Genomic DNA, 23,668 nt, shown 5'->3' with positions numbered 1-23,668 from the left:
CCCAGTGTAAGTCAGGTCCCTGTCCTGAGTACTCTTAAAGAGAATCTGTACTCTAAAATTCTTACAATAAAAAGCATACCATTCTCTTCATTATGTTCTCCTAATAATAATAATAATAATAATAATCTGAACATTTGTATAGCGCTTTTCTCCTGTCGGACTCAAAGCGCTCAAGAGCTGCAGCCACTGGGACGCGCTCAAGAGGCCACCCTGCAGTGTTAGGGAGTCTTGCCTTGAATTCCTTACTGAATAGGTACTTGACCTAGCCAGGATTCGAACCCTGGTCTCCCATGTCAAAGGCAGAGCCCTTAACCAGTACTCCTCCTGTGCCCCTCTGTGCTGTTTCTGCCACTCCCTGCTGCAATCCTGGCTTGTAATTAACAGTTTTAGGCAGTGTTTACAAACAAAAGACATGGCTTCTAACCAGAGTATCATAGGCTGAGAACAGCTTACTGTGTGACTCATGCAGAGCTTGGAGAGGGTGTGTAAAGCTTCTGCCAATGACAAGCAGTGCTGCACATTCCACACATTCCAGCCTCAGCCGAGAGAGCCGACAGAGGAAAGAAGATAAGATTTATTACAGAGACAGTGCAACTAGAAAAGGTTGCAGTAAGACAGACCACATTGGAACAGGTATAGGAACTTATAGGATAGAAGAAATAAGGCTCAAAATTTTGTTACAGAGTCTCTTTAAAAACAATACATTGTGTTTTTGTACATTGTGTTTTGTAAGTTGTGTTTTGAAAGTCTTCCTTCAAACTTGATGCAAAAGTCCGGTTTAACTTACAGTACAACTTGTTTCCTACACCATGTTGCTGGATATACAGTAACTACTTTATATTGCCCATAGAGTTTTGCTATTTGTATTTATTCCATGGCCATGTTCTCCATGTAGTGATCACAAGTCCCCCCCCAGCTCTGAGAACAGCATCGCTGGGAGCTGTCATTACATGGATATTTTATATCTTCAAATTCATTCCAATCTTTTAATCTTTTTGGCAAGGAATAATTTTGTCTGCCACGCTCTCAAAGCTGCCCACAGTCGCTGAATCCTGCAGAATAAAATCTCTTTGCTGTGTTTGGTCTGTTTTTCCAACTGTAATTAGCGTCCAAAGAACAATCTGGGGAACACTGCAGTGATAAGCTTCTGCAGCATGTAATTGATAATAACCTTCACAGCAAAGTGAAACTATTGACTCTTTCGGTAACTTTATGAAAAATAACTGTTTGTCCTAACAGGTTTTTATGGCGTGGATAATCTATTGGAACACTGGGAACTTTTGACTGTAGATACACATAGATAACTTCCTGTATGTTGAATTGGAATTTATAGCATAGAAATGACAAGAGTCTTAGGATTCAGGAGGCTATCTCTCACCCCAAAGACACTGACACTCAGGTTAGGTTCCCTCTTGACAGCAGGAAACAAAGCAAGCGCTCACCAATATGGGCCGCATCTGACATTTGCTTTTAACTTAGGTCAGTTTAGTGTTAGGACATCTGCTCTGGAGATTTACCTCAACGTTGGTGCAGATGTCCAGTATATCTATATTTTGCATGCAAAACTATGATGGAAGCTAAAATTTCTCCATAGACCAGTATTGCATTGTTTGGATGCGGGCGTACATTTTAGTCCAGGGGGGGCGGTGTGCGCCACAGCGATTAACCATTCAATTGTACAGTATTGGGTCAGGGATGCGCAGCCTCCACAGGTTCCCTCTTGAGCTGGACCTTGAAAGGGCAGCGAGAGTGGACAGTGTAGAGTCTGCTCCGATTAGTCCATTATGGTCTGGTTGGTGCCAGAGCAGATTCAACCATAGGCTATATGGAAAACACATCCGCTCTCTGGTAAGATGGCAAACCGCACAAAAGTGCAGTCCACTTACTGCAAGTGATCCATCCGCTTTCAGTTTTTTGATGTGGTAAATAGACAAAAAAAATCCATTTTACACTATAGTAGGAACGCAGCTTTAAAGGGGAACTATGGCAAAAAATATACTGCTCCATTATCCCCAGCATCAGTTGTTTAATAGGGACAGCATCATTTTCTCCATACAGCTTATGTTAAAAAAAATCTTCTAACACCAATTCTGCTCTTTGACACAGCTGACTTGCGTCATTACATCAGCTCTTCCTGACAGGTTAGCGATGGGGGCTGGCTGTTATCTGCTCTCTTCTAACTGCTATCAGCCTTCCGTGCAGGGGTGTAACTAGAGGGGAGCAGCCCCTGTACCTACAGTGGGGGGGGGGGCAGGGCTGTAAAGTGGCCCCAACTACTACTTCACTACCTCCGATAAAGGGGTCCATCATTTAGATTGGGTGTTTTTGTGGCTACACTTGTTGTGGGTGTAAGGATTATGATGTCCACACATGTTTTATGGCCCTTGGAAGATGGGCCCCAGGCTGTGACGGCCACCAAGGGAAGGGATGTGAATATTGTGGGGCCCCATTAAAGGTTTGCAGGGGGCCATGATTTGTAGTTACACCACTGCTTCCATGTTTTTGGCTCCTCACAGCTACAAAGTAACTAAATAAACAGGTTCTATTGCTGCCAGCTTCACAATATTTAGAGCCTGTTTATTTATGTACATGTGAGAAGTCGGCAGTGTGTGAGCTGAGTAAAAAATCAGCTGTGTCAGAGACAAAGAAGGCTGATAGTTCCCCGTCGCATCCCCCATCAGGAAGAGCTGATGAAATGATGCAGGTCAGCTGTGTACAAAAGCAGATTTGGTATTAGGAGCTATTTTTTTTCTATGTAGAAAATTATGCTGTCCCTGTGGTGCCCCTTCAATTGTCTAACATTAAAACCAAAATGGCATTTTGGATTAATTGACTTCCACCACTAACTCACTTGCAACAATGGCTCAAATCAGTAATAGGTGTAATTGTGTTAATGAGATATTATGCAGAGAATATTTCTATAAACAAATCCACTTATTATTAGCCATTGATATGTTCAGTGAGAAACATGTTCTTTAATGGAGCTTTCCACAAGCTGTAATATTTCATTGCAGGTTTTTATGTAACTAAATGTTTGTTTGCTTGTTTGGATTAATTTTAATCATTGATCACGTTATGCATAAAGGGAAGCAGGAGATTTGGGTGTCGGAGGCATTGCAGAAGATTGGCGCTGCCATAGGTTCCCATACAAAAGTGAGAAATTTAAGTGCTACAGATTGCAGGTGCTTGCCCAAATTTCCCACATTTGCCAATATTTGTATGGGTGCCTATGGCAATGCCCAAACTTCCATGGCACCCAATATATTTCATTTGGGGGGAAAACGATAGATAAGGTTAAATGTCAGGAAGGTGGGTTTTAAGGTTAGGTGTGGGCTGGTGCATATTTATAGAGGTGCAGGCATAGCGGCGCCTCCCACAGTGCTGCGGTGTTTCTGAAATGACCGCTTCTTTCTCTCTGCACCCTGCAAAGAACATAAGAATGTGCACAGACCTCGGGCTTCTCACAGGATCTTGTCTCTTACTCTATTCCCAACATTCTCTTTCCCCCTTCCTCACTCTCTTACTTTCCCCTCCCGGGCCCCCGCATTTCCCAAAGGGGCGCAGTTTCAGTGCTTGCCATGGGCTCCAGCTTCCCTAGATACTTCTTTAGGTGTGGGGGTGGTTTAAGGTTAGGCGTGGGGGTGGTTTTTGAGGTCAGGGGGGGTTCAGCATCCGCAGGGGGGTGGTTAGGATTAGGCATCGGGGGGAGGGGGAGGTTAGGCATCCACAGGGAGTGGTTAGGATAAGGCATCGGGGGGGGGGGGGGGGGGGGGGAGTAGGAGGTTAGGGTTAGACATCGGAGGGGGAGGATTCTGTATGGTAGTAGGATTAGGTTGAGCTGTAGTAAAATATCAATAACTTTTACTGATATTTTACTATCAGAATTGCCACTGTAAACTAGTAAACAATCTGTAAATGTCGCCAATATTCTACTTTCTTGTGCCTTTATTTTATGTACCTGTATGAAGTATCTAGATTGTATTGATCTAGATAGCAATTTTGTATAACTGTGTATCATCACAATGGCAATTAAGATATTTACCTTTACAGCATTGAAAACAGGAGAGTTAAAAGTATTTTTTTAGTTGAGAATTGGACTGAAAAGTTTTCTCTGCAGAAAGAGCTTCAAAAAATGATGGATGATTAAATTCTGTTGAGAGAAACTGAGAGAAACAATTGCCAAAATTGAAAAAGGCCTGTGTACTGAATGAAATTCCTGGAGTGTTGGAGTGATAACGGAACAGTGTGTGTACTTTTCCTGTTCATCCTTAGGCTTGTCCTCCGGAGGCTGAAGATGAACTGACGGACACTGAAGATAATGAGGAGGAAGATTTAGGCGTCATGGAAGATCAGCGCAGTGTAATCCTCCACCTTATCTCACAGCTCAAGCTTGGAATGGATCTTACCAAGGTATGCAAAGAGGATTCTGCTTTATTGCACCCATTCTCCAACTAGCTTTCTCCTTTCAGCTCAAATGGAGTAATTCGATAATGGTATTTCCTTGGTAACAAGATTAGCTTTTTGTTTAAAATCTTGTTAGTGGCGACAACTGAAACGTAGAAGGTGTATTGAAGTTACTAGATTGTTGACCATTGCTGGCAGTGTTAGCTGATATCCCATATCTCTCTGTAACAGGAAGTATTACATCTCTTTATCCCTCCTCACAGTGTTTTACTGTACTTGGTAAATATACTTAGATGTAATTTCAGACACTGGCACACCATTACTGTCTTTTTCAATGAGAATTAATGTACAGAGTTGTATTTATTCAGTTACTTACTAAGATATAAAATTTCTATTTGACATTCATTGGTGGGGAATTAATTAAGAAAAAGGTATTAAGGTTACATTTATCAAGTACACCAGTCATCAATTCAGGTGAGATCACTCCACCCACGGCTAAATCGATCAACTCCCGTGGCCTGTGTGTGCACTGTTAGTTTTTATTCCACTAACTTGTCCTTACTGGTCTTCTGGATCAGTACCCAACAGAACCACACACCGATTCCTTCTCTTACTTACCTCCATCGGGTTCCCCCTAAGTGCAATAACCTGCAAATGCACAGACCAGACATATGCACTTCTCAGCCCATATACACAGGTGCTGAGAACTGCATGAAATAGAGACATCACTTCCACATGAAAGCAATCCATGTTAGCAGGGAACAAGTGTGAGTATGTAATTATCTTGTTTTCTTGCAGGCCGCTCCCAAGTCACATAGCATACTTGTTCCCCTTTAGGGCTGGTTCAGACGGGCGTTTTTGTGGCGTTTAACGCAGCGTTTCAGACGCAGCGTTTTTTGGGATCTACTGCCATCCCATGCAAGTGAATGGGAGCGTTTAGAGCTGGCTTTTGCAGGCTTTCATGAAAGCCTGGCAGTAGATCCCAGCGTTGCGTCTAGTCTCAAAAGCAACATGCTGCTTTCAGAGGCAGTAAACGCGAGGAAACAATAGCAGAGACCAGAACTGCTAGCCTTGAACGCTTTTCAAAAGCTTTCAAAAGCTAGCTTTTAAACGCTGGCGTTTAAACGCTGGCGTTTGAACACAATGCCAAGCAAAAGCTCAGCAGACGCCCGTGTGAACCAGCCCTTAATCAATTGGGGTAACGCTCAAGAGAGGTTTGGGCGGGTACCATGAGAAAAGCCTGCATGAGACACACCTGCTAACATGTATTGCTTTCATGTGGAACTGTTGTCTCTATTGCATGCAGTTCTCAGCACCTGTGTATGTGGGCTGCGAAGTACATAAGCCTGGTCGTGCATTTGCAGGAGGAATTTGTGTCTGCGCCATATATTAAAGAGGAACTCCAGTGAAAATAGTGTTATAAAAAAGTGCTTAATTTACAATAATTATGTATAAATGGTTTAGTCAGTGTTTGCCCATTGTAAAATCTTTCCTCTCCCTGATTTACATTCTGACGTTTATCACATGGTGTCATTTTTACTGCTGGCAGGTAATGTCACTGGAAGGAGATGCTGCCTGCATTTTTGGCAGTTGGAAACAGCTGTTATTTCCCACAATGCAACAAGGCTCCCACAGTGTGATGTCAGTACCTCAGTGCTGTGAAGCACTGACATCACATGTCCTTTTCTCAAACGGATCATCAGGGTGATCTGTATGGCTGTTATTGTGTTGAAACCCCTCCCACAGTGTGATGTCAGGACCATGGTGCTAACATCACACTGTGGGAGCCTGGTTGCATTGTGGGAAATAACAGCTGTTTCCAACTGCCAAAAAAAAGTAAGCAGCATCTCCTTCCAAAGACATCACCTTCCAGCAGTAAAAATGTCACCATATGATAAATGTCAGAATGTAAATCAGGGAGCGGAAAAATTTTACAATGGGCAAACACTGACTAAATCGTTTATACATATTTATTGAAAAAATTAAGTGCTTTTGTTCATTACGTTATTTTTACAGGAGTTCCTCTTTAACCCTCCTGGCGGTCTATTAGAAACCACCAGGGGGCAGCGCAGCACTATTTTTACATTTTTATTTTTTTTTAAATCCTGTAGCGAGCCTAGGGCTCGCTACATGATAGCCGCTGTACAGCGGCATCCCCCCGCCTGCTTCGATCGCCTCCGGCGATCTTTGATCAGGAAATCTCGTTCTTTGAACGGGCTTCCCCCGTCCCCATGGCGACGGGGCGGGATGACGTCACTGCCGTCATGGACGTCGTTACGTCTAAGGGAGTCCCGAACCAGCCCTCAGTGCTGCCTGGGCGCGGCGCGGCGATCGGCGGCGAATTAGCGCGGAGCGGCGGCGATCGGAATACACATGCAGCTAGCAAAGTGCTAGCTGCGTGTTGCAAAAAAAAAAAAGTATGCAAATCGGCCCAGCAGGGCCTGAGAAATCCTGCTACGCGCCATAGCCCGAGCTCAGCTCGGGCTTACCGCCAGGAAGGTTAACCGTCCATAACATATAACTGTTAAACTGTCAATAACATTTAATAACACACTGTGCAGAATGGATCCACTGCAGATGGGAAACCGAGCCTTATGCTACATTTGCAGTGGGGCATCGAGGTGCAGTGTTTTGGATGTATTGTAACGCAGAGTGTCATAGTGCAGTGTGACGTTCACAGTGCATGCAGTGCGTTACCACGAAACACGCATGTTAAACATTACAGTAAAGCGGACTTTTCATTGACTGTATACTTCACTGCATATAACGCAACAAATGGATAACATGTGGCAACGACCTTTTCATACTGTTGGGTTTCTGCTAGGGAATGCAATGCTCACTGTGAACCTAGCCTTACATTATACAGTATAACTGTGCATACATTTTTTGCTCTGGACAAAACGCATGTGACATTAATAAGTGTGCTCCCTGCCTTAAGGCCTTTCACTGAAGTTCTAACTTCTCACTCTCTTTTCAGACAATCAGATAAGGAATGTGTCTTCTGAGAGCTAAGTAAGGAGATTAGGGGCAGTCAAAAACTTTACAACCTGTTTCTAATACCATATCTGGCTGTCCACATGCAGTCATTAGAATAATGGTGAGAGAGCAGGCACAGTTTTTTTCTATGGACCCTGCCTCTGCTCTGCATCATGCTGTGTACATTTGCCAGATGCTGGCCTCCTGAAGCCCGTAGTTTACATTGCTGTATACAAGATCCTGCCATGCTGATCATGCACATTTATAACAGGAAGGTGTTGAAACTGCTTACAGGAATGCTAGAATTATTATTATTATTATTATTTAGTATTTATATAGCGCCAACATCTTCCGCAGCGCTGTACAGAGTATATCGTCTTGCCACTAACTGTCCCTCAGAGGAGCTTACAATCTAGTCCCTATCATAGTCATATGTCTATGTATGTATTGTGTAGTGTATGTGTTGTAGTCTAGGGCCAATTTAGGGGGGAGCCAATTAACCTATCCATATGTTTTGGGGATGTGGGAGGAAACCAGAGTGCCTGGAGGAAACTCACGCAGAGACGGGGAGAACATACAAACTCCTTGCAGATGTTGACCTGGCTGGGATTCGAACCAGGGACCCAGCGCTACAAGGCAAGAGCACTAACCACTATGTCACCGTGCTCAATCTCTGTGCATTAATTGTACTCTGTTAAGCAGATCTCGGTAACAGGTAAATCATTTAATAGAATGTTAAATGTACTGTAACATAAGGGTGTTCAACAATCCTGAGCCATGTTTTTCTTTGGCTTTACATCTGCTGTCCTATTTCGTTCTTATTGATTGCTCGTAGCATATTGTTGTGCGCAGACATGCACATGGCGGTTCCTTTTTAGGTGTTCACGTGCTGTAAGCAAGCAGGTAGATAGTTACCATGGGAACTGTTGTTCTGGGACCTGACTCAATGTAATTGCTTTACTAGCAACTTGCAAATAGATACATGCTGCAGTGTAACTCAATAGGGAAATGTATAGACAAAGCAATTCATACAGTGCAATAATAAATGATGAAGTTGAAGAAACTTGTAAGCAGATATTTCTGCCTCTGAGAAAATAATATAACTTAAATTCATTGTTTTGTTGTTCATCCATCACTTGGGAAGGCGATTAGCTGCCTGTCTGGCGTTTGCCCTGAAAGGTAATTAATCAAGAACTTCAGACTTTCAAGGAATCCTAAAACATATGTGGTAGAGTTGTGCTATTTATAGCCATATGTTCTATATACTGATGTACCTGCTAAAAGAGTCTTAATTCTGGAGAGCCAATGCTGCAGGTCTGATATGCTTCATAACGTGGTAGACGACATTGCTATTTCTTCCTGCAGCTTTCAAGCTACATGCAACCTTTCCTGTAATAATGGGAGAGACACAGGTAGGTGACACTGCTGTTTCTTCCTGTAGCTTTGAAGCTAGATGCGACCTTTCCTGTAATAATGGGAGAGACACAGGAAGGTGACACTGCTGTTTCTTCTTGTAGCTTTGAAGCTAGATGCAACCTTTCCTGTAATAATGGGAGAGACACAGGTAGGTGACACTGCTGTTTCTTCCTGCAGCTTTGAAGCTACATGCAACCTTTCCAGTAATAAACTCATACATTAACTTCTGTGAGAATCACTGCATACCAACGAAAACCTTTAAACTCTATCCTAACGACAAACCGTGGTTCTCAAAAAAACTACGCCAACTGCGCAGAAGCAAAGAGGACGCGCACAAGTCAGGAAACCGAGATGAATACAGAAGGGCCAGAAATGACCTGAACAGAGAACTGAGGGCTGCCAAGAAGGGCTATGCGGATAAACTGGAACAGTACCTCTCCTCAAGCGACTCCCGAGCTGTGTGGAAAGGGCTCAAGGCCGCCACCAACTATAAGCCCCCCCTGCAGCACGCAACATTGAGTGCTGAGCTCGCCCGAGAATCTCAGTGAATTCTACTGTAGATTTGAGAACCAGTCTCCTCCACAGCAACATGCACCTCCCTCCTCCCCTGCCTCCGAGGCCCCGAGACCAAACTCGCCCCCTCCACCGGTGAACGAGGCGGATCTTCTGCAACACTTGTTGAGGATAAATGTCAGGAAAGCCTCTGGCCCAGACGGTGTGTCACCAGCCTGCCTGAAAACCGGCGCACGACAGCTAGCCCCTGTTCTTTCATCCATCTTCAACAAGTCCCTTCAGAGTGGGAAAGTCCCCGCATGCTTCAAGAGGTCCACCATCATCCCTGTCCCCAAAAAGCAAGGCGCCACCGACCTCAACAACTTCAGGCCCGTGGCACTTACATCAGTCATCATGAAGACTCTTGAAAGGATGGTGCTCCCCCTCCTCAAGCTCACCACTGAGGCCCTGCTGGATCAGCACCAGTACGCATACAGAGCAAACAGGTCCACCGACAACGCCATCAATATCTGCCTGGAGCTCGTCCATGACCATCTGGACAAACCCGGCACGTATGCCAGGATCCTCCTTCTTGACTTCAGCACAGCATTCAATACCATCAGCCCCAAAATACTTCAGGAGAACCTTGCCGCACTCGGGGTCCACCCCACTCTATGCCTGTGGATCACAGACTTCCTCACCAACAGATCCCAGGTCGTAAAGCTAGGCACCATCTCCTCTCATCCTCGGATTACAAATATAGGAGCACCACAAGGGTGCGTCCTGTCGCCGTTCCTGTTCTCCCTCTACACGAATGCTTGCAGATCCACAGCGGACTCCGTCAAAGTGATCAAATTCGCAGACGACACCACCATTGTCGGCCTCATCACTAAAAATGACGAGGAAGCGTACCGCCACCAGGTTGAGAGCATCTGCCTCTGGTGCAGGGAGAACGGGCTGGTCCTAAACACGGCAAAAACTGTTGAGATGATTGTTGATTTTAGGAAGCACGCCAGCGCCCCCCCCCTCCAATTCGTATCGATGACAAAGAAGTTGAAAGAGTTCCCTGTGTCCGACTTCTGGGCACAACCATCTCCAACGACCTGAAGTGGAAGGCAAACACCTCCTCCATACAGAGGAAAGCCCAGCAGAGGTTATTCTTTCTCCGTCAACTGAAGAAGTTCGGATTGTCTCCGAAACTTCTGACCAGCTTCTACTCTGCTACAATTGCATCTGTCCTCTGCTCTTCCATCCTAGTCTGGTACGCCAGCTCCTCCGCCAGCGACAGACACAAATTACAGAGAGTCATCAGATCAGCGGAGAGAATTATAGGAAAACCGCTACCTGCTCTGGAACTCCTCTACCACTCAAGGCTGAGCTCCAGAGCTTTGAGGATTGTAAATGACCCCTCTCACCCAGGCTACCGTTTTTTCAGCCAGCTTCCTTTGGGCCGGAGGTACCGGTCCATCTACACCAGGACCACTAGACACAGAAATAGCTTCTTCCCCTCAGCTGTAAACTCACTAAACTCGCACCACGCACTCCCTACCACAACGTGATCATGTATTGCCGCCACACATATCCCTCACACACCTGAGTGCTGTGTATCTATGCAAAAATTTGGAAATGTAAATGTAAATTGAGTGTTGAATGTTGTCTCTGTATGTAATATCTGATATAGTGTTGATCCTTTTGATGTATTCTGTGTACCCTATCCTACCTGTATCTGTACGTGCCAAGACCAATTCCGGGCACGACCCAGTCGTGCTTGGCGAAAATAAAGATTCTGATTCTGATTCTGACACAGGTAGGTGATACTACTGTTTCTTCTTGCAGCTTTGAAGCTACCTTACTCACTCCAGTAATCAAGTTAGTGAAAAAGGAGCCTGTAAAACTGAAACAGAAAACAGTGGTGCCACTTGCCCGGATATAAAATGTGGCAAAGTTGTATGAATGTAACGATCGGTGTCAGCACACAGAGAGAATCTGATTATTGATGATCTGCAGAATCATCAACAATACAGATGTATACCTGATTATGGATGATCTGCAGAATCACCAATAAGACAAGTATGACTAACCTCTGGACACCTAATAAAATGTAAGTGTTTGGTGTAACTGTAGGCTATCTCCCGTGAGGCGGGAGATACAGGCAGCTTGGCCAAGAACCACCTGAGGGGCAGGTGGCCCTGGGAGGTACAGGGACTATCTCCTAGAGAGAGGGAATAGAGAGGACCTGGCAACCAGGGATATCTGGAGATCAGATATAGACTGTACTGCAGCCAAGGGACTCCAGGAGAAGAGGCCACTGGCTGCTAACAGGCTGGACTCTCTGAGGAACAGGAGTCCTAGTTGCAACTGACACTTGGTGGAATTGTGTCACTGCTAGTACAGATAGACTGAGCACTTAAGGGGTGAGTGACAGCCTGGAAGGTCGGGCAGGCCAGGTCGGCAACACACGAGCAGATAAGGTACAGAGACAGAAGGCTGATTCGGTAACCGGGTACAGGCAGGGTCTGGCAACAGGTAGGCAGATATGCAGAGGTACCGAATCAGAAAGCAATAGAGAGGTCGAAACAGCAAATAGTCATAACAGAAATAGAGCAGAGTCCTAGTCTGGGGTGTGAGGTCCGTGGTCTCGACACCCAGGAACTAGTCTAAAGTATAACACAGCAATGACACAGTAATCCTAAACTTGGGTGTGAGGTCCTTGGTCACAACACCCCGGAACTGGTCTAAAGTATAACACAAGCGTAATCTGGCTAAGTGTGAATTCCCAGGTCCACCTGGTTCTAACACACTGTGGGATCTGACTGTGGTCTGAGTGCTTACACGTAAGTATTCGCAACGGCAGACAACCTGAGACTGACCAGCGAGATCTATATATAGTGCAGTGCTTCTCAGCGCCGCCCAGCGCCACTCAGCCAATCAAAGACTGCGCAGGGATCAGCTAATCAACCTGATCAGCTGATCCCTCTCCTACTGGCATAAAGGTCCTGCCTCCCAGCGCGTGCGCGCAGCTCTCCATCTGTGTGCACTAGAAGGCTCAGACAAACCAGACGCATGCTGCTGTGCGGAAACCGCCGGTCTGAACGCGGAGACAGCCGCCCTGCTGCCAGACCGCGCGGCGGCATCTCCGCAATCCATTACAATGAATAAGACTAAAAATCAGCTTCAAGGAAAAAAACAATAGTTCAATCGCTGCCGAGAAAGAACAAGTCCAAAAGTCCACACATATAGAAGCTATTGAAAAGTCAGCGCTGATCGTACGTTAATTCACTATTTCACAGTCAATTGTCTTTCACCAAAGTGATCATTGAGTTCTCATATCCAAGTGGTAGACCGTCACCCAAAGGATTAGAGGGAGCTTACCAACTGCTGACAACCCACGTTATAAGGTTGTTTGTATGTCTCGCATTCAGTGGCAAGAAGAGGACCAGGAACCACCCAGGACTTCCAAAAATCCTTATGTTAGTTCGGGTACACCATCCGGAAGATTTAGACCAATAAAACATGCAAATAAACGGTAGATCTAAGTGTAACCCGTTAAAAAAAACATAGCACATAGCCATAAAAAAGAAGAATAAAAATCAATAAAACTTACATTTGGGGCCCAAGCAATGGGAACCCTGAAATAATATTGCGCTTGTATGCTGGTCCACAACCAGTAAGTATAAAAGGTGCCGCCTGTCTCTATCCTGACCGGTTTGGCAGTCTTGCGTCATCAGGGGATTATCCCCTGACCGTCTGTATCCCGACCGATTTCGCAGTCTTGCATCATCAGGGGATTATCCCCTGATGACGCAAGACTGTCAAACCGGTCGGGATAGAGACAGGCGGCACCTTTTATACTTACTGGTTGTGGACCAGCATACAAGCGCAATATTATTTTGGGGTTCCCATTGCTTGGGCCCCGTATGTAAGTTTTATTGATTTTTATTCTTCTTTTTTATGGCTATGTGCTATGTTTATTAATAAATGGGTTACACTTAGATCTACCGTTTATTTGCATGTTTTATTGGCCTTAATCTTCCGGATGGTGTACCCAAACTAACATAAGGATTTTTTGAAGTCCTGGATCCTGGGTGGTTCCTTGTCCTCTTCTTACCACTGAATGCGAGACATACAACCTTATAACGTGGGTTGTCAGCAGTTGGTAAGCTCCCTCTAATCCTTTCGGTGACGGTCTACCACTTGGATATGAGAACTCAATGATCACTTTGGTGACGATTGACTGTGAAATAGTGAATTAACGTACGATCAGCGCTGACTTTTCAATAGCTTCTAAAGTTGTATGAATATAAAGACTTGTGGAAAAGAATTTACCAAACTTTTGAATGAACAAATCATTCCTGTGTATTTGCTGTTATATTGTTCAGAAAATATCTGACACTTTAATTAACCCTTTCCAGTTCTACTGTGTCTGACATTGGCCTTTGCCAGCATAGGTCCAATACTGGACATAATTCGACATAGAAAACAAATGCCTGCCATTAGGTAGGACTGTTGCCCGATAAAATCCAGCACAGCGTTAGCCCCTCTAGAGCAAAGTGCTTAACTAGACACTAGTTCAACGTGGCATCACCCTATTTTGATCGAAGTGTTTGACAAAGTCTGACACTTCGAACTTCTCCCTCACAACACTGCTCCGTGTAATTACGCTATTATAATGTTGCATGTGGAATGGGGTGGAGCTACAGCCGATCCAGAAACTGGATTGAAAAGGGTCTGCCATATATGCACTGACAGTTGCGATAAGTAACTATGAATTTTAGCCATTTGGATCTATATCTCTGTAATCTTCTATTTCCTTTAAAATGAAACTCAGTGTTTGATCTATTGGTCAGATAACAATTTAGAACAGAACAATAATGATTAATTGGCAGTATGTGAGCTCAAAATGGTGCTATTGTACTGTGTTCCATCCAGAAATCTTTTGCACAGTGGGGTGAAATGCTCTGTATTTTCCAAAGAGGAGACTGTGTTGTATTGTTCATCATTACTGATCAGGAAATATTGATCAGGAATGGCACTGGGCTTTATTGCTGAATTTATGGCAGTATTTAGTCATTCTCACTGTTTACTGATCTCAGCTCTTTGTTCTAGTTATCTTGTCGATACGACTTGCATTGTGTCTAGTGTTGGGCGAACAGTGTTCGCCACTGTTCGGGTTCTGCAGAACATCACCCTGTTCGGGTGATGTTCGAGTTCGGCCGAACACCTGACGGTGCTCGGCCAAACCGTTCGGCCATATGGCCGAACTAAGAGCGCATGGCCGAACGTTCCCCGAACGTTCGGCTAGCGCTGTGATTGGCCGAACGGGTCACGTGGTTCGGACCCGAACGCGCTCTGATTGGCCGAACGGTCACGTGGTTCGGGTAAATAAATACCCGAACCACGTCATATCTCCGCCATTTGTCTGTGGGTTTAGCTTTGGGTAGGCAGGCAGGGTAGTTCGCGCTCCAGCCACGCTAGCCAGGGTCCCCCCTGTCATTGTGTCACTGCTGGGAACAGTAGTACACCGCTTGCTCAGCCACACTATATAGCATTCTGTTTACTGCCACTCTGTGTACCTCGCTCAGCCACACTATATAGCATTCTGTTTACTGCCACTCTGTGTCTGCTGGGAATAGTAGTACACCGCTTGCTCAGCCACACTATATAGCATTCTGTTTACTGCCACTCTGTGTACCTCGCTCAGCCACACTATATAGCATTCTGTTTACTGCCACTCTGTGTCTGCTGGGAATAGTGGTACACCGCTCGCTCAGCCACACTATATAGCATTCTGTTCACTGTTCTGTGTCTGCTTGGAATAGTGGTACACCGCTCGCTCAGCCACACTATATAGCATTCTGTTTACTGTTCTGTGTCTGCTGGGAATAGTGGTACACCGCTCGCTCAGCCACACTATATAGCATTCTGTTTACTGTTCTGTGTCTGCTGGGAATAGTGGTACACCGCTCGCTCAGCCACACTATATAGCATTCTGTTCACTGTTCTGTGTCTGCTGGGAATAGTGGTACACCGCTCGCTCAGCCACACTATATAGCATTCTGTTCACTGTTCTGTGTCTGCTGGGAATAGTGGTACACCGCTCGCTCAGCCACACTATATAGCATTCTGTTTACTGTTCTGTGTCTGCTGGGAATAGTGGTACACCGCTCGCTCATCCACACTATATAGCATTCTGTTCACTGTTCTGTGTCTGCTGGGAATAGTGGTACACCGCTCGCTCAGCCACACTATATAGCATTCTGTTCACTGTTCTGTGTCTGCTGGGAATAGTGGTACACCGCTCGCTCAGCCACACTATATAGCATTCTGTTCACTGTTCTGTGTCTGCTGGGAATAGTGGTACACCGCTCGCTCAGCCACACTATATAGCATTCTGTTTACTGTTCTGTGTCTGCTGGGAATAGTGGTACACCGCTCGCTCAGCCACACTATATAGCATTCTGTTTACTGTTCTGTGTCTGCTGGGAATAGTGGTACACCGCTCGCTCAGCCACACTATATAGCATTCTGTTCACTGTTCTGTGTCTGCTGGGAATAGTGGTACACCGCTCGCTCAGCCACACTATATAGCATTCTGTTCACTGTTCTGTGTCTGCTGGGAATAGTGGTACACCGCTCGCTCAGCCACACTATATAGCATTCTGTTCACTGTTCTGTGTCTGCTGGGAATAGTGGTACACCGCTCGCTCAGCCACACTATATAGCATTCTGTTCACTGTTCTGTGTCTGCTGGGAATAGTGGTACACCGCTCGCTCAGCCACACTATATAGCATTCTGTTCACTGTTCTGTGTCTGCTGGGAATAGTGGTACACCGCTCGCTCAGCCACACTATATAGCATTCTGTTTACTGTTCTGTGTCTGCTGGGAATAGTGGTACACCGCTCGCTCAGCCACACTATATAGCATTCTGTTTACTGTTCTGTGTCTGCTGGGAATAGTGGTACACCGCTCGCTCAGCCACACTATATAGCATTCTGTTTACTGTTCTGTGTCTGCTGGGAACAGTAGTACACCGCTCGCTCAGCCAGAGTATATAGCATTGTGTTTACTGCCACTCTGTGTACACCGCTCAGCCAGACTATATACCATTGTTTACTGACACTCTGTGTACACCGCTCAGCCAGACTATATACCATTGTTTACTGACACTCTGTGTACACCGCTCAGCCAGACTATATACCATTGTTTACTGCCACTCTGATTCTGCTGGGAACAGTAGTACACCGCTCGCTCAGCCAGACTATATAGCATTGTGTTTACTGCCACTCTGTGTACACCGCTCAGCCACACTATATAGCATTGCGTACTCTGCCAGTCAGTGTGTATATTGCTGGGATCAGTAATACTCCACTCACCGTCAACCACTATATGAGCTCAACATGAGTTCCCCAGAGACCTCCGCTGTGAGCAGCACTCCCAACAACAGCAACAGCCAACGCCCCACGCAAGCTATAACATCCACCCCAGCAGCCAGTGGTCAGCAGCAGCCCTCCCCGGAGGAGAACGTTGTGTCCATCAGTCCGTCGCCAGAGCGATTAATGAGGGCTGCCATTGAGGAGATGATGGGGCCTGATGTGGAGGAGGAGGTCTGGCTCAGGCCAGCATCCCAAGTTAATGTTGAGGACGATGAGGGGTCTGTGTCTGGGGATGTTGGGGTGGCAGAGGTGGTGGGTGGGTCAGACTCAGGAGAAGAGTTGTATGATGAGGATGATGATCGGGACCATCTGTATGTGCCTCAGAGTCCGACCCCGGAAAACATGTTGTATCGTGTGTTTAGGTACTAAAATCTGCGTTCCCTCCCAGTAGTGTTGGGCGAACAGTGTTTGCCACTGTTCGGGTTCTGCAGAACATCACCCTGTTCGGGGTGACTATATAGCAGACTATATAGCATTGTGTTTAATGCCACTCTGTGTACACGGCTCAGCCACACTATATAGCATTGTGTTTACTTCCACTCTGTGTCTGCTGGGAACAGTAGTACACCGCTCACCCGCCACTGTATAGCATTGTGCTCTGTGTCACTGCTGACAATAGTGGTACACCGCTCACCCACCACTGTATAGCATTTCTGTACTGCCACTGTACTGCTGCCAGTCAGCGTGTACTTTAAGGATAAGTGAAATGAGGAAGAAATCCGGTGAAAGAGGGAGGGGCAAGGGAAGAGGTGTTTCCCCTGACGGTTCACGTACAGGCCACAGGGGAGCACCCAAGAAAACCCACTCAATACTGCCCATGTTGTCCAGGACAACAACCCTCACAGATCCAAAAGAACAGGACCAGATAATTACTTGGATGACCTCTCAAGCGTCCAGCAGTGGGTTAAGCAGCACCAGCACATCACGCACGAGGTCCGAGTCCTCAGCCAGTTAAAGTCTGGGCTTTCTTTGAAGACTGCACTGAGGATGTTACCATGGCGATTTGCAAGGTGTGCAAGACCCGCCTGAGCAGGGGGAAAAGTATTAACAACCTCTCCACCACCAGCATGAGCCGCCACATTCTATCCAAACATCCCACTCTGTGGGCAAACGCGGCAGGACAGGGTACCACCAGCAACACTGCCTCCCTTGGGTTCACCAGACTCACCACCAGACCCGCCTCAGCAGCAGCAGTAGCCCAGCCATTGCGTGGTTCACAACATTCACAAACATCAGACGATGCTGACACTGTCACTTTCCGGACTAGTGCTCTTGAGGTCTCCCAGTGTTCATCAAACACAACAACCAACAGCCCTTCGGTGTGCAGCGCTACGGTTGAGTTGTCTGTCTCTGAGATGTTTGAGCACAAGAGGAAATTGCCAGCAAATGACCCCCGGGCCGTGGCAGTAACAGCCAGCCAGCATAGCCAAGCTTCTGGCCTGCGAAATGCTGCCATATCGAGTGGTGGAGACAAACAGCTTCAAGGGCATGATGTCAGTGGCCATCCCACGTTACGTGGTTCCCAGCCGCTACCACTTTGCGCGCTCTGCAGTGCCTGAGTTGCATGAGCACGTGGTCAGCTAAATAACCCGAAGCTTGAAGAATGCCGTTGCCTGCAAGGTTCACCTCACCACTGACACCTGGACGAGTGCGTTCGGCCAGGGTCGATACATCTCCCTTACCGCGCACTGGGTGAACCTTGTGGAGCCTGGCAGCGATTCCTCACCTGCTACGGCGCGGGTGTTGCCCACGCCGCAAACAGCTGGATAACAACAGCAGCACCTACCTCTCTGACTCCTTCTCCTCCAACGCATCTCAAAGCTGTACCTCATCCGGAAATGCTAACCCAGCACCAGCAGCAGTAGGATCGTGGAAGCAGTGCAGCACAGCTGTTGGCATGCGTCAGCAAGCGTTGCTGAAGCTGATCTGCCTTGGGGATAAGCAGCACACAGGGGAGGAAATTTGGAGGGGAATAAAGGAACAGACGGATTTGTGGCTGGCACCGCTGGACCTGAAACCGGGCATGAAGCTAGACACCTGGCACGAACTGGCAATGTACGCAATAGAGGTGCTGGCTTGCCCGGCAGCCAGCGTTATGTCGGAACGCTGTTTCAGTGCTGCCGGAGGCATCATCACAGATCGGCGTATCCGCCTCTCCACAGAAAATGCAGACCGTCTGACTCAAATTAAAATGAATCAATCCTGGATTGGAAACGACTACACAACACTCCTGGACCCCAACCAAGTAACATGACCGATGAACATCTGGGATGGTTTAGCGTTTCCGGTCCCTGTTTATTGAACCTCTCATCTGTATTACATTTATGACTGCATGGCGGCAAAAAGCATTGCTGCTATATCCGCACGCTTTTTGTCCTCATGCAAGGCCTGGGTTGTTGTGTCTCACAAAGCGTGGCCTTCTCCTCCTGCGCCTCCTCCTGTTCCATCACGTGTGCTGCTGCTGCTGCTGCTGCTGCTGGGTTACCGTTGCCGGTCCCTGTTTATGGAACCTCTTATCTTTATTACATTTATGACTACATGGCGGTACAAAGCATGCTATCCGCACGCTTTTTGTCCTCATGCAAGGCCTGGGTTGTTGTGTCTCACAAAGCGTGGCCTTCTCCTCCTGCGCCTCCTCCTGTTCCATCACGTGTGCTGCTGCTGCTGCTGCTGCTGGGTTAGCGTTGCCGCGTGGTCCCTGTTTATTGAACCTCTTATCTTTATTACATTTATGACTACATGGCGGTACAAAGCATGCTATCCGCACGCTTTTTGTCCTCATGCAAGGCCTGGGTTGTTGTGTCTCACAAAGCGTGGCCTTCTCCTCCTGCGCCTCCTCCTGTTCCATCACGTGTGCTGCTGCTGGGTTAGCGTTGCCGCGTGGTCCCTGTTTATTGAACCACTTATCTTTATTACATTTATGACTGCATGGTGGTACAAAGCATGCTATCCGCACGCTTCTTGTCCTCATGCAAGGCCTGGGTTGTTGTGTCTCAAAGCGTGGCCTTCTCCTCCTGCGCCACCCTCCTCCTGTTCTATCACGTGTGCTGCTGCTGGGTTAGCATTACCGGTCCCTTTTCCTGGAACCTCTTATATGTATTACATTTATGACTGCATGCCGACAAAAAGCATGTTACCTGTGCAAAGAAAACAGACATTTCCCGCATTTAAAAGACAGTTTTCCCTTTGAAATTTTAAAAAAGATTTTCTCAAAAACTATAAGCTCTTTTTGCTAAATTTTTTTTTCCTCTTGTACCCACTCCCAAGGTGCACATACCCTGTAAATTTGGGGTATGTAGCATGTAAGGAGGCTTTACAAACCACAAAAGTTCGGGTCCCCATTGACTTCCATTATGTTCGGAGTTCGGGTCGAACACCCGAACATCGCGGCCATGTTCGGCCTGTTCGGCCCGAACCCGAACATCTAGATATTCGCCCAACACTAATTGTGTCCCATCTTGCCTAGGTTTTTTGTCTGCTGCAATACTTTTCTATCTAGTGTTTTCAACCATTTTAACTTGTGTTGTACTTCTTTTATTATAAATTAGTATATTGTCTCCTTGTGTTAAATTATCTGCCATCTTCAATTGCCAGTTATTATATATATTTGCCTGTTCCTGTCCTGTGCATTCTTTTTGCTGCTGCATAGTTTTTTTTATCAAGTACCTTGTTATCTTGAGAACACTACAGTCCCTCTTTACTAGTTCAGTGATGCAGTGCTCCCATAGTGGAGAGTGTAGTGGAGTGTTTGCCCAGTCAGGGCTGGCACTCTCATATGTGCAAGGGGGGGGGGGGGGGGGGCAATGGTTTCAGGGCCCCAGAGACTGTGGCGCCCCCCCCCACCCCCATCATATCCGCGCAATCTGGATTGCAGGTAGCTGCTGGCTGGGTTGGGTATGCTGGGACAGGGCACTGAGGCTCAGCAGCAGGGGAGGGGAACATACATTACTTGCTATGGGTGCACGGTCCTGGCTCTGGCTTCCTTCATCCAGCGCGATGCCATTGCCATGGGTTCCTGGACGGCAGCAGCAGCGCTCTCCCAAGTTACATCATGCCTGCGAGGAAGGAGGAAGTGCCGTGCAGCCACCGGGAAGTGAGGAGGAAGATAAGTCTTGCAAGAGTTTGCATGCTGCAGAGAGGGAATTTGCAACCACTAGGTAAGTATGCTACATTCCTTCCCCTGTGCACACTCTGCAATTGGCCACCCGGAGATAAAGTTTATGCTGTGGGGGGAATATTTTAAATTAAAATTGCCTGGCTGCCAGTCCTGGAGGCAGAAGAGAGCATTCAGGGGAGAGCTGCTGTCAGATGGCAGAGGGACCACAATGCCAGCATAATGCCACCAGCTATACTGTAAAGGGGACCTTAATGCCACTTACTTGGGGGGAGTGGCAGGTTAATTTTTCCATGGGGCCCCATTGCAGCTAGAACCAGCCCGGTGCCCAGTTATCACTTACTGTCTAGTTAATATTACATTCATTAAAATATACCATATCCTATCCTACACACTGTTAAAGGCAGAAAAATGGCTGTAAAGGAGACATTTTGTATTTAGTTGACCTCTATACCTCCTAGAAGCCATTGCTGATCTGAAGTGAAAGATCACAGTTTGCAATCCTGAGGTTCAGTAAATCAGACTATCTGAACCCAAAACTGTAAGTGCCTGGGGCCTGCAACACAGCTGGACAGGGTAGCCAGACTTTAGGCTTGATTGACTAAGACAAACTGCATGCCTTAACAAAGTTGACATGCCTTATCAGAGTAGCATAGCGCGACTGCAGGGGTTCAGGGCAGGACAAGTGGAGCTCTCGTCATTGCCAATTAGCAGGCATAAGTTTGTAGAGCTCGCTATGATACTCTGATAAGGCGTGTTAACTTGGATAAGGCATGCTATTTGTCTTAGTGAATCAAGCCCCTTGTTTGCAACCACACATACAGTACATGCTAAGCAATCTATGTCTCTGACTCATTCTAGCCCCATCTCTGCTTCTATGAATTTTGTGCCACAACGTGCTGCTGCTCACTCCATAGTGTGAGTACATATGGCCGCAGGGAGCAGTCAAAAGATGGCTCTCCCTGCGCTAGGTCATTTTTGGGTGTATAGCTAATATATTCCCAATTACCTTATTTTACTCAAGGCCACACAATTTGTGGTCTGGCTATTGCCGGCAACTGAATTAAGGTGATTTTATCCTAATTTGGACTCAAATTACACAGTGAGCACCGCTATAGTATAATTCACATTACAGCCTATGGCAGCGCCCAAATCGTGTGCAGCACAGGCACTGAAATTACCTGTCTGGCCCTGGAAGGGATATGAGAGCTGGAAAAGTGACAGACTAATATCGCAGCCGGTTAAGGTGACTACTTGGAGGAACATTTTCTCAGCAGACTTAGCACTGCTTCCCACTTTCAGCATTTCTAAGTGCCTGTGATTTGAAAAGTACTTGCTAATGTAATGTTATATGCTATATTTTTAAAGAATCACATTCAAGTTAGAACACACATAGCATTACATTAGTAGGAGCTTTTCAGATCACTGGCGCTTAGAAAAAGTGCTTGCAGTGTGAACCAGTAGAGTTGGGACACTATGGGATGATTTTTGGGAGGGAATATCTTAGGGACTCTGTGTCTGAGTACTCAAGAATATTTTAAATGAGAACTCCAACTCCAACAATCTTTAATGGCACATATCCGCTTTTTTCATAGAAAAATGTCACTGAAATTCTATACAAATTAAGGCTACATAATCTAGATGTAGGCACTGCTAAGGAGTGTTCACATTACACACTGCTATGGGCTATTAGCAGACTAACACAGGCACCACAGGGTGTGAGTGCACCCCAGTATAACCAGGCTAATTCCAAGGCCCACTACTGGGCAGATGAAGAATGCTATCTGTGATAAGCAAGTGCCCGTTAGGAATACTATGCCTGTTGGGTATTGATGAGGGGCACGTTTTGGTTCTGTCTGTGTTCTCTTTAGACTGGGCACATAATTACAGGGGTTGGCCAAAATAATGGAAACACCTAACATTTTGGCATCATAATCTTTGAACATGTTTTAAGCAATCAAAACTTGACATATGTTAAAAAAAATGTATTTATTATTTTTGTTATTTGATATGTTTATTTAAAATAATTGTTTTTTACAGATATTTAAACAAAAGTTGGTTATCATTTTTGAAAATGTCAGGTCTCTCAGACTTTCAAAGAGCCCAAATTGTTTGTGCTCGTATGGCAGGCGCTACTGTAACAGAAACTGCCTGAATGCTTGGCATTTCAAGAGGTACTGTCTCAAAAGTAATTACTGCCTTTGAAAGAGAAGGAAAAACGTCCTCAGCAAAGCACAGTTGTGGCGAAAGTCGAAATTGTCTGAGACCGTCAGGGGCGTTTCTAGGGTCCTTGGAGATCAGTGGCACCTGTGGGCACCAGGTAGGGAGGTACGTGCCGCTGCAAAAAAATGGGCGTGGCCATGAGGTGAGTGGGCGTGGCCATGGGTGGGGCCAAATGTACATGAACTTAGCAGCGGTGTAAGCTACGGATAACGGGCCTGCCCATCGAAATATTGGACGGAGCCCCCTGTCCTTTATTTAGATCATTTACAATCAGTATAGGCATAGATCAAAGATGTATACGCACATACAATTTTGATTGGTCAATCACTGACCCCCAATTTTCCCACCCCCGTGCAGTAAGTGGGCCAACAGACAATGAATTTTATGAACAGAGCTAAAATTGGCTAATCAAAATTGTATGTGTGTACCAGGCTTTACAGCTAATACAGTACATACTGAAAGTAGCAGGGATCAGCATACAATACAGCTGGTTTACAATCAATAAAGGCACAGAGTAACACCTTACACTGTACACACTGGAGGTAAATCAGCACACAGTGCAAGCACTAGAGAACAGCGTATACTGTACATACTGTAGGCAGCAGAAT

The 23,668-nt window shown here is 46.2% G+C and overlaps 1 protein-coding gene across 1 annotated transcript in view; it reads left to right on the top strand.

Annotated features, from left to right (window-relative positions):
* The window catches only part of OSBPL10 (oxysterol binding protein like 10), a 631,331-nt gene that overhangs the window by 466,047 nt on the left and 141,616 nt on the right, over nucleotides 1–23,668 (top strand). Inside the window, exon 7 of the mRNA XM_068236222.1 lies at nucleotides 4,273–4,410. Coding sequence (XP_068092323.1) covers nucleotides 4,273–4,410 — 138 coding nt within the window. The remainder of the gene's footprint in view (nucleotides 1–4,272; nucleotides 4,411–23,668) is intronic.

This window comes from Hyperolius riggenbachi, chromosome 5 (assembly GCF_040937935.1).
Source record: "Hyperolius riggenbachi isolate aHypRig1 chromosome 5, aHypRig1.pri, whole genome shotgun sequence".
Lineage (NCBI taxonomy): Eukaryota > Metazoa > Chordata > Amphibia > Anura > Hyperoliidae > Hyperolius > Hyperolius riggenbachi.
This window is presented reverse-complemented; position numbering and strand designations above follow the sequence as displayed.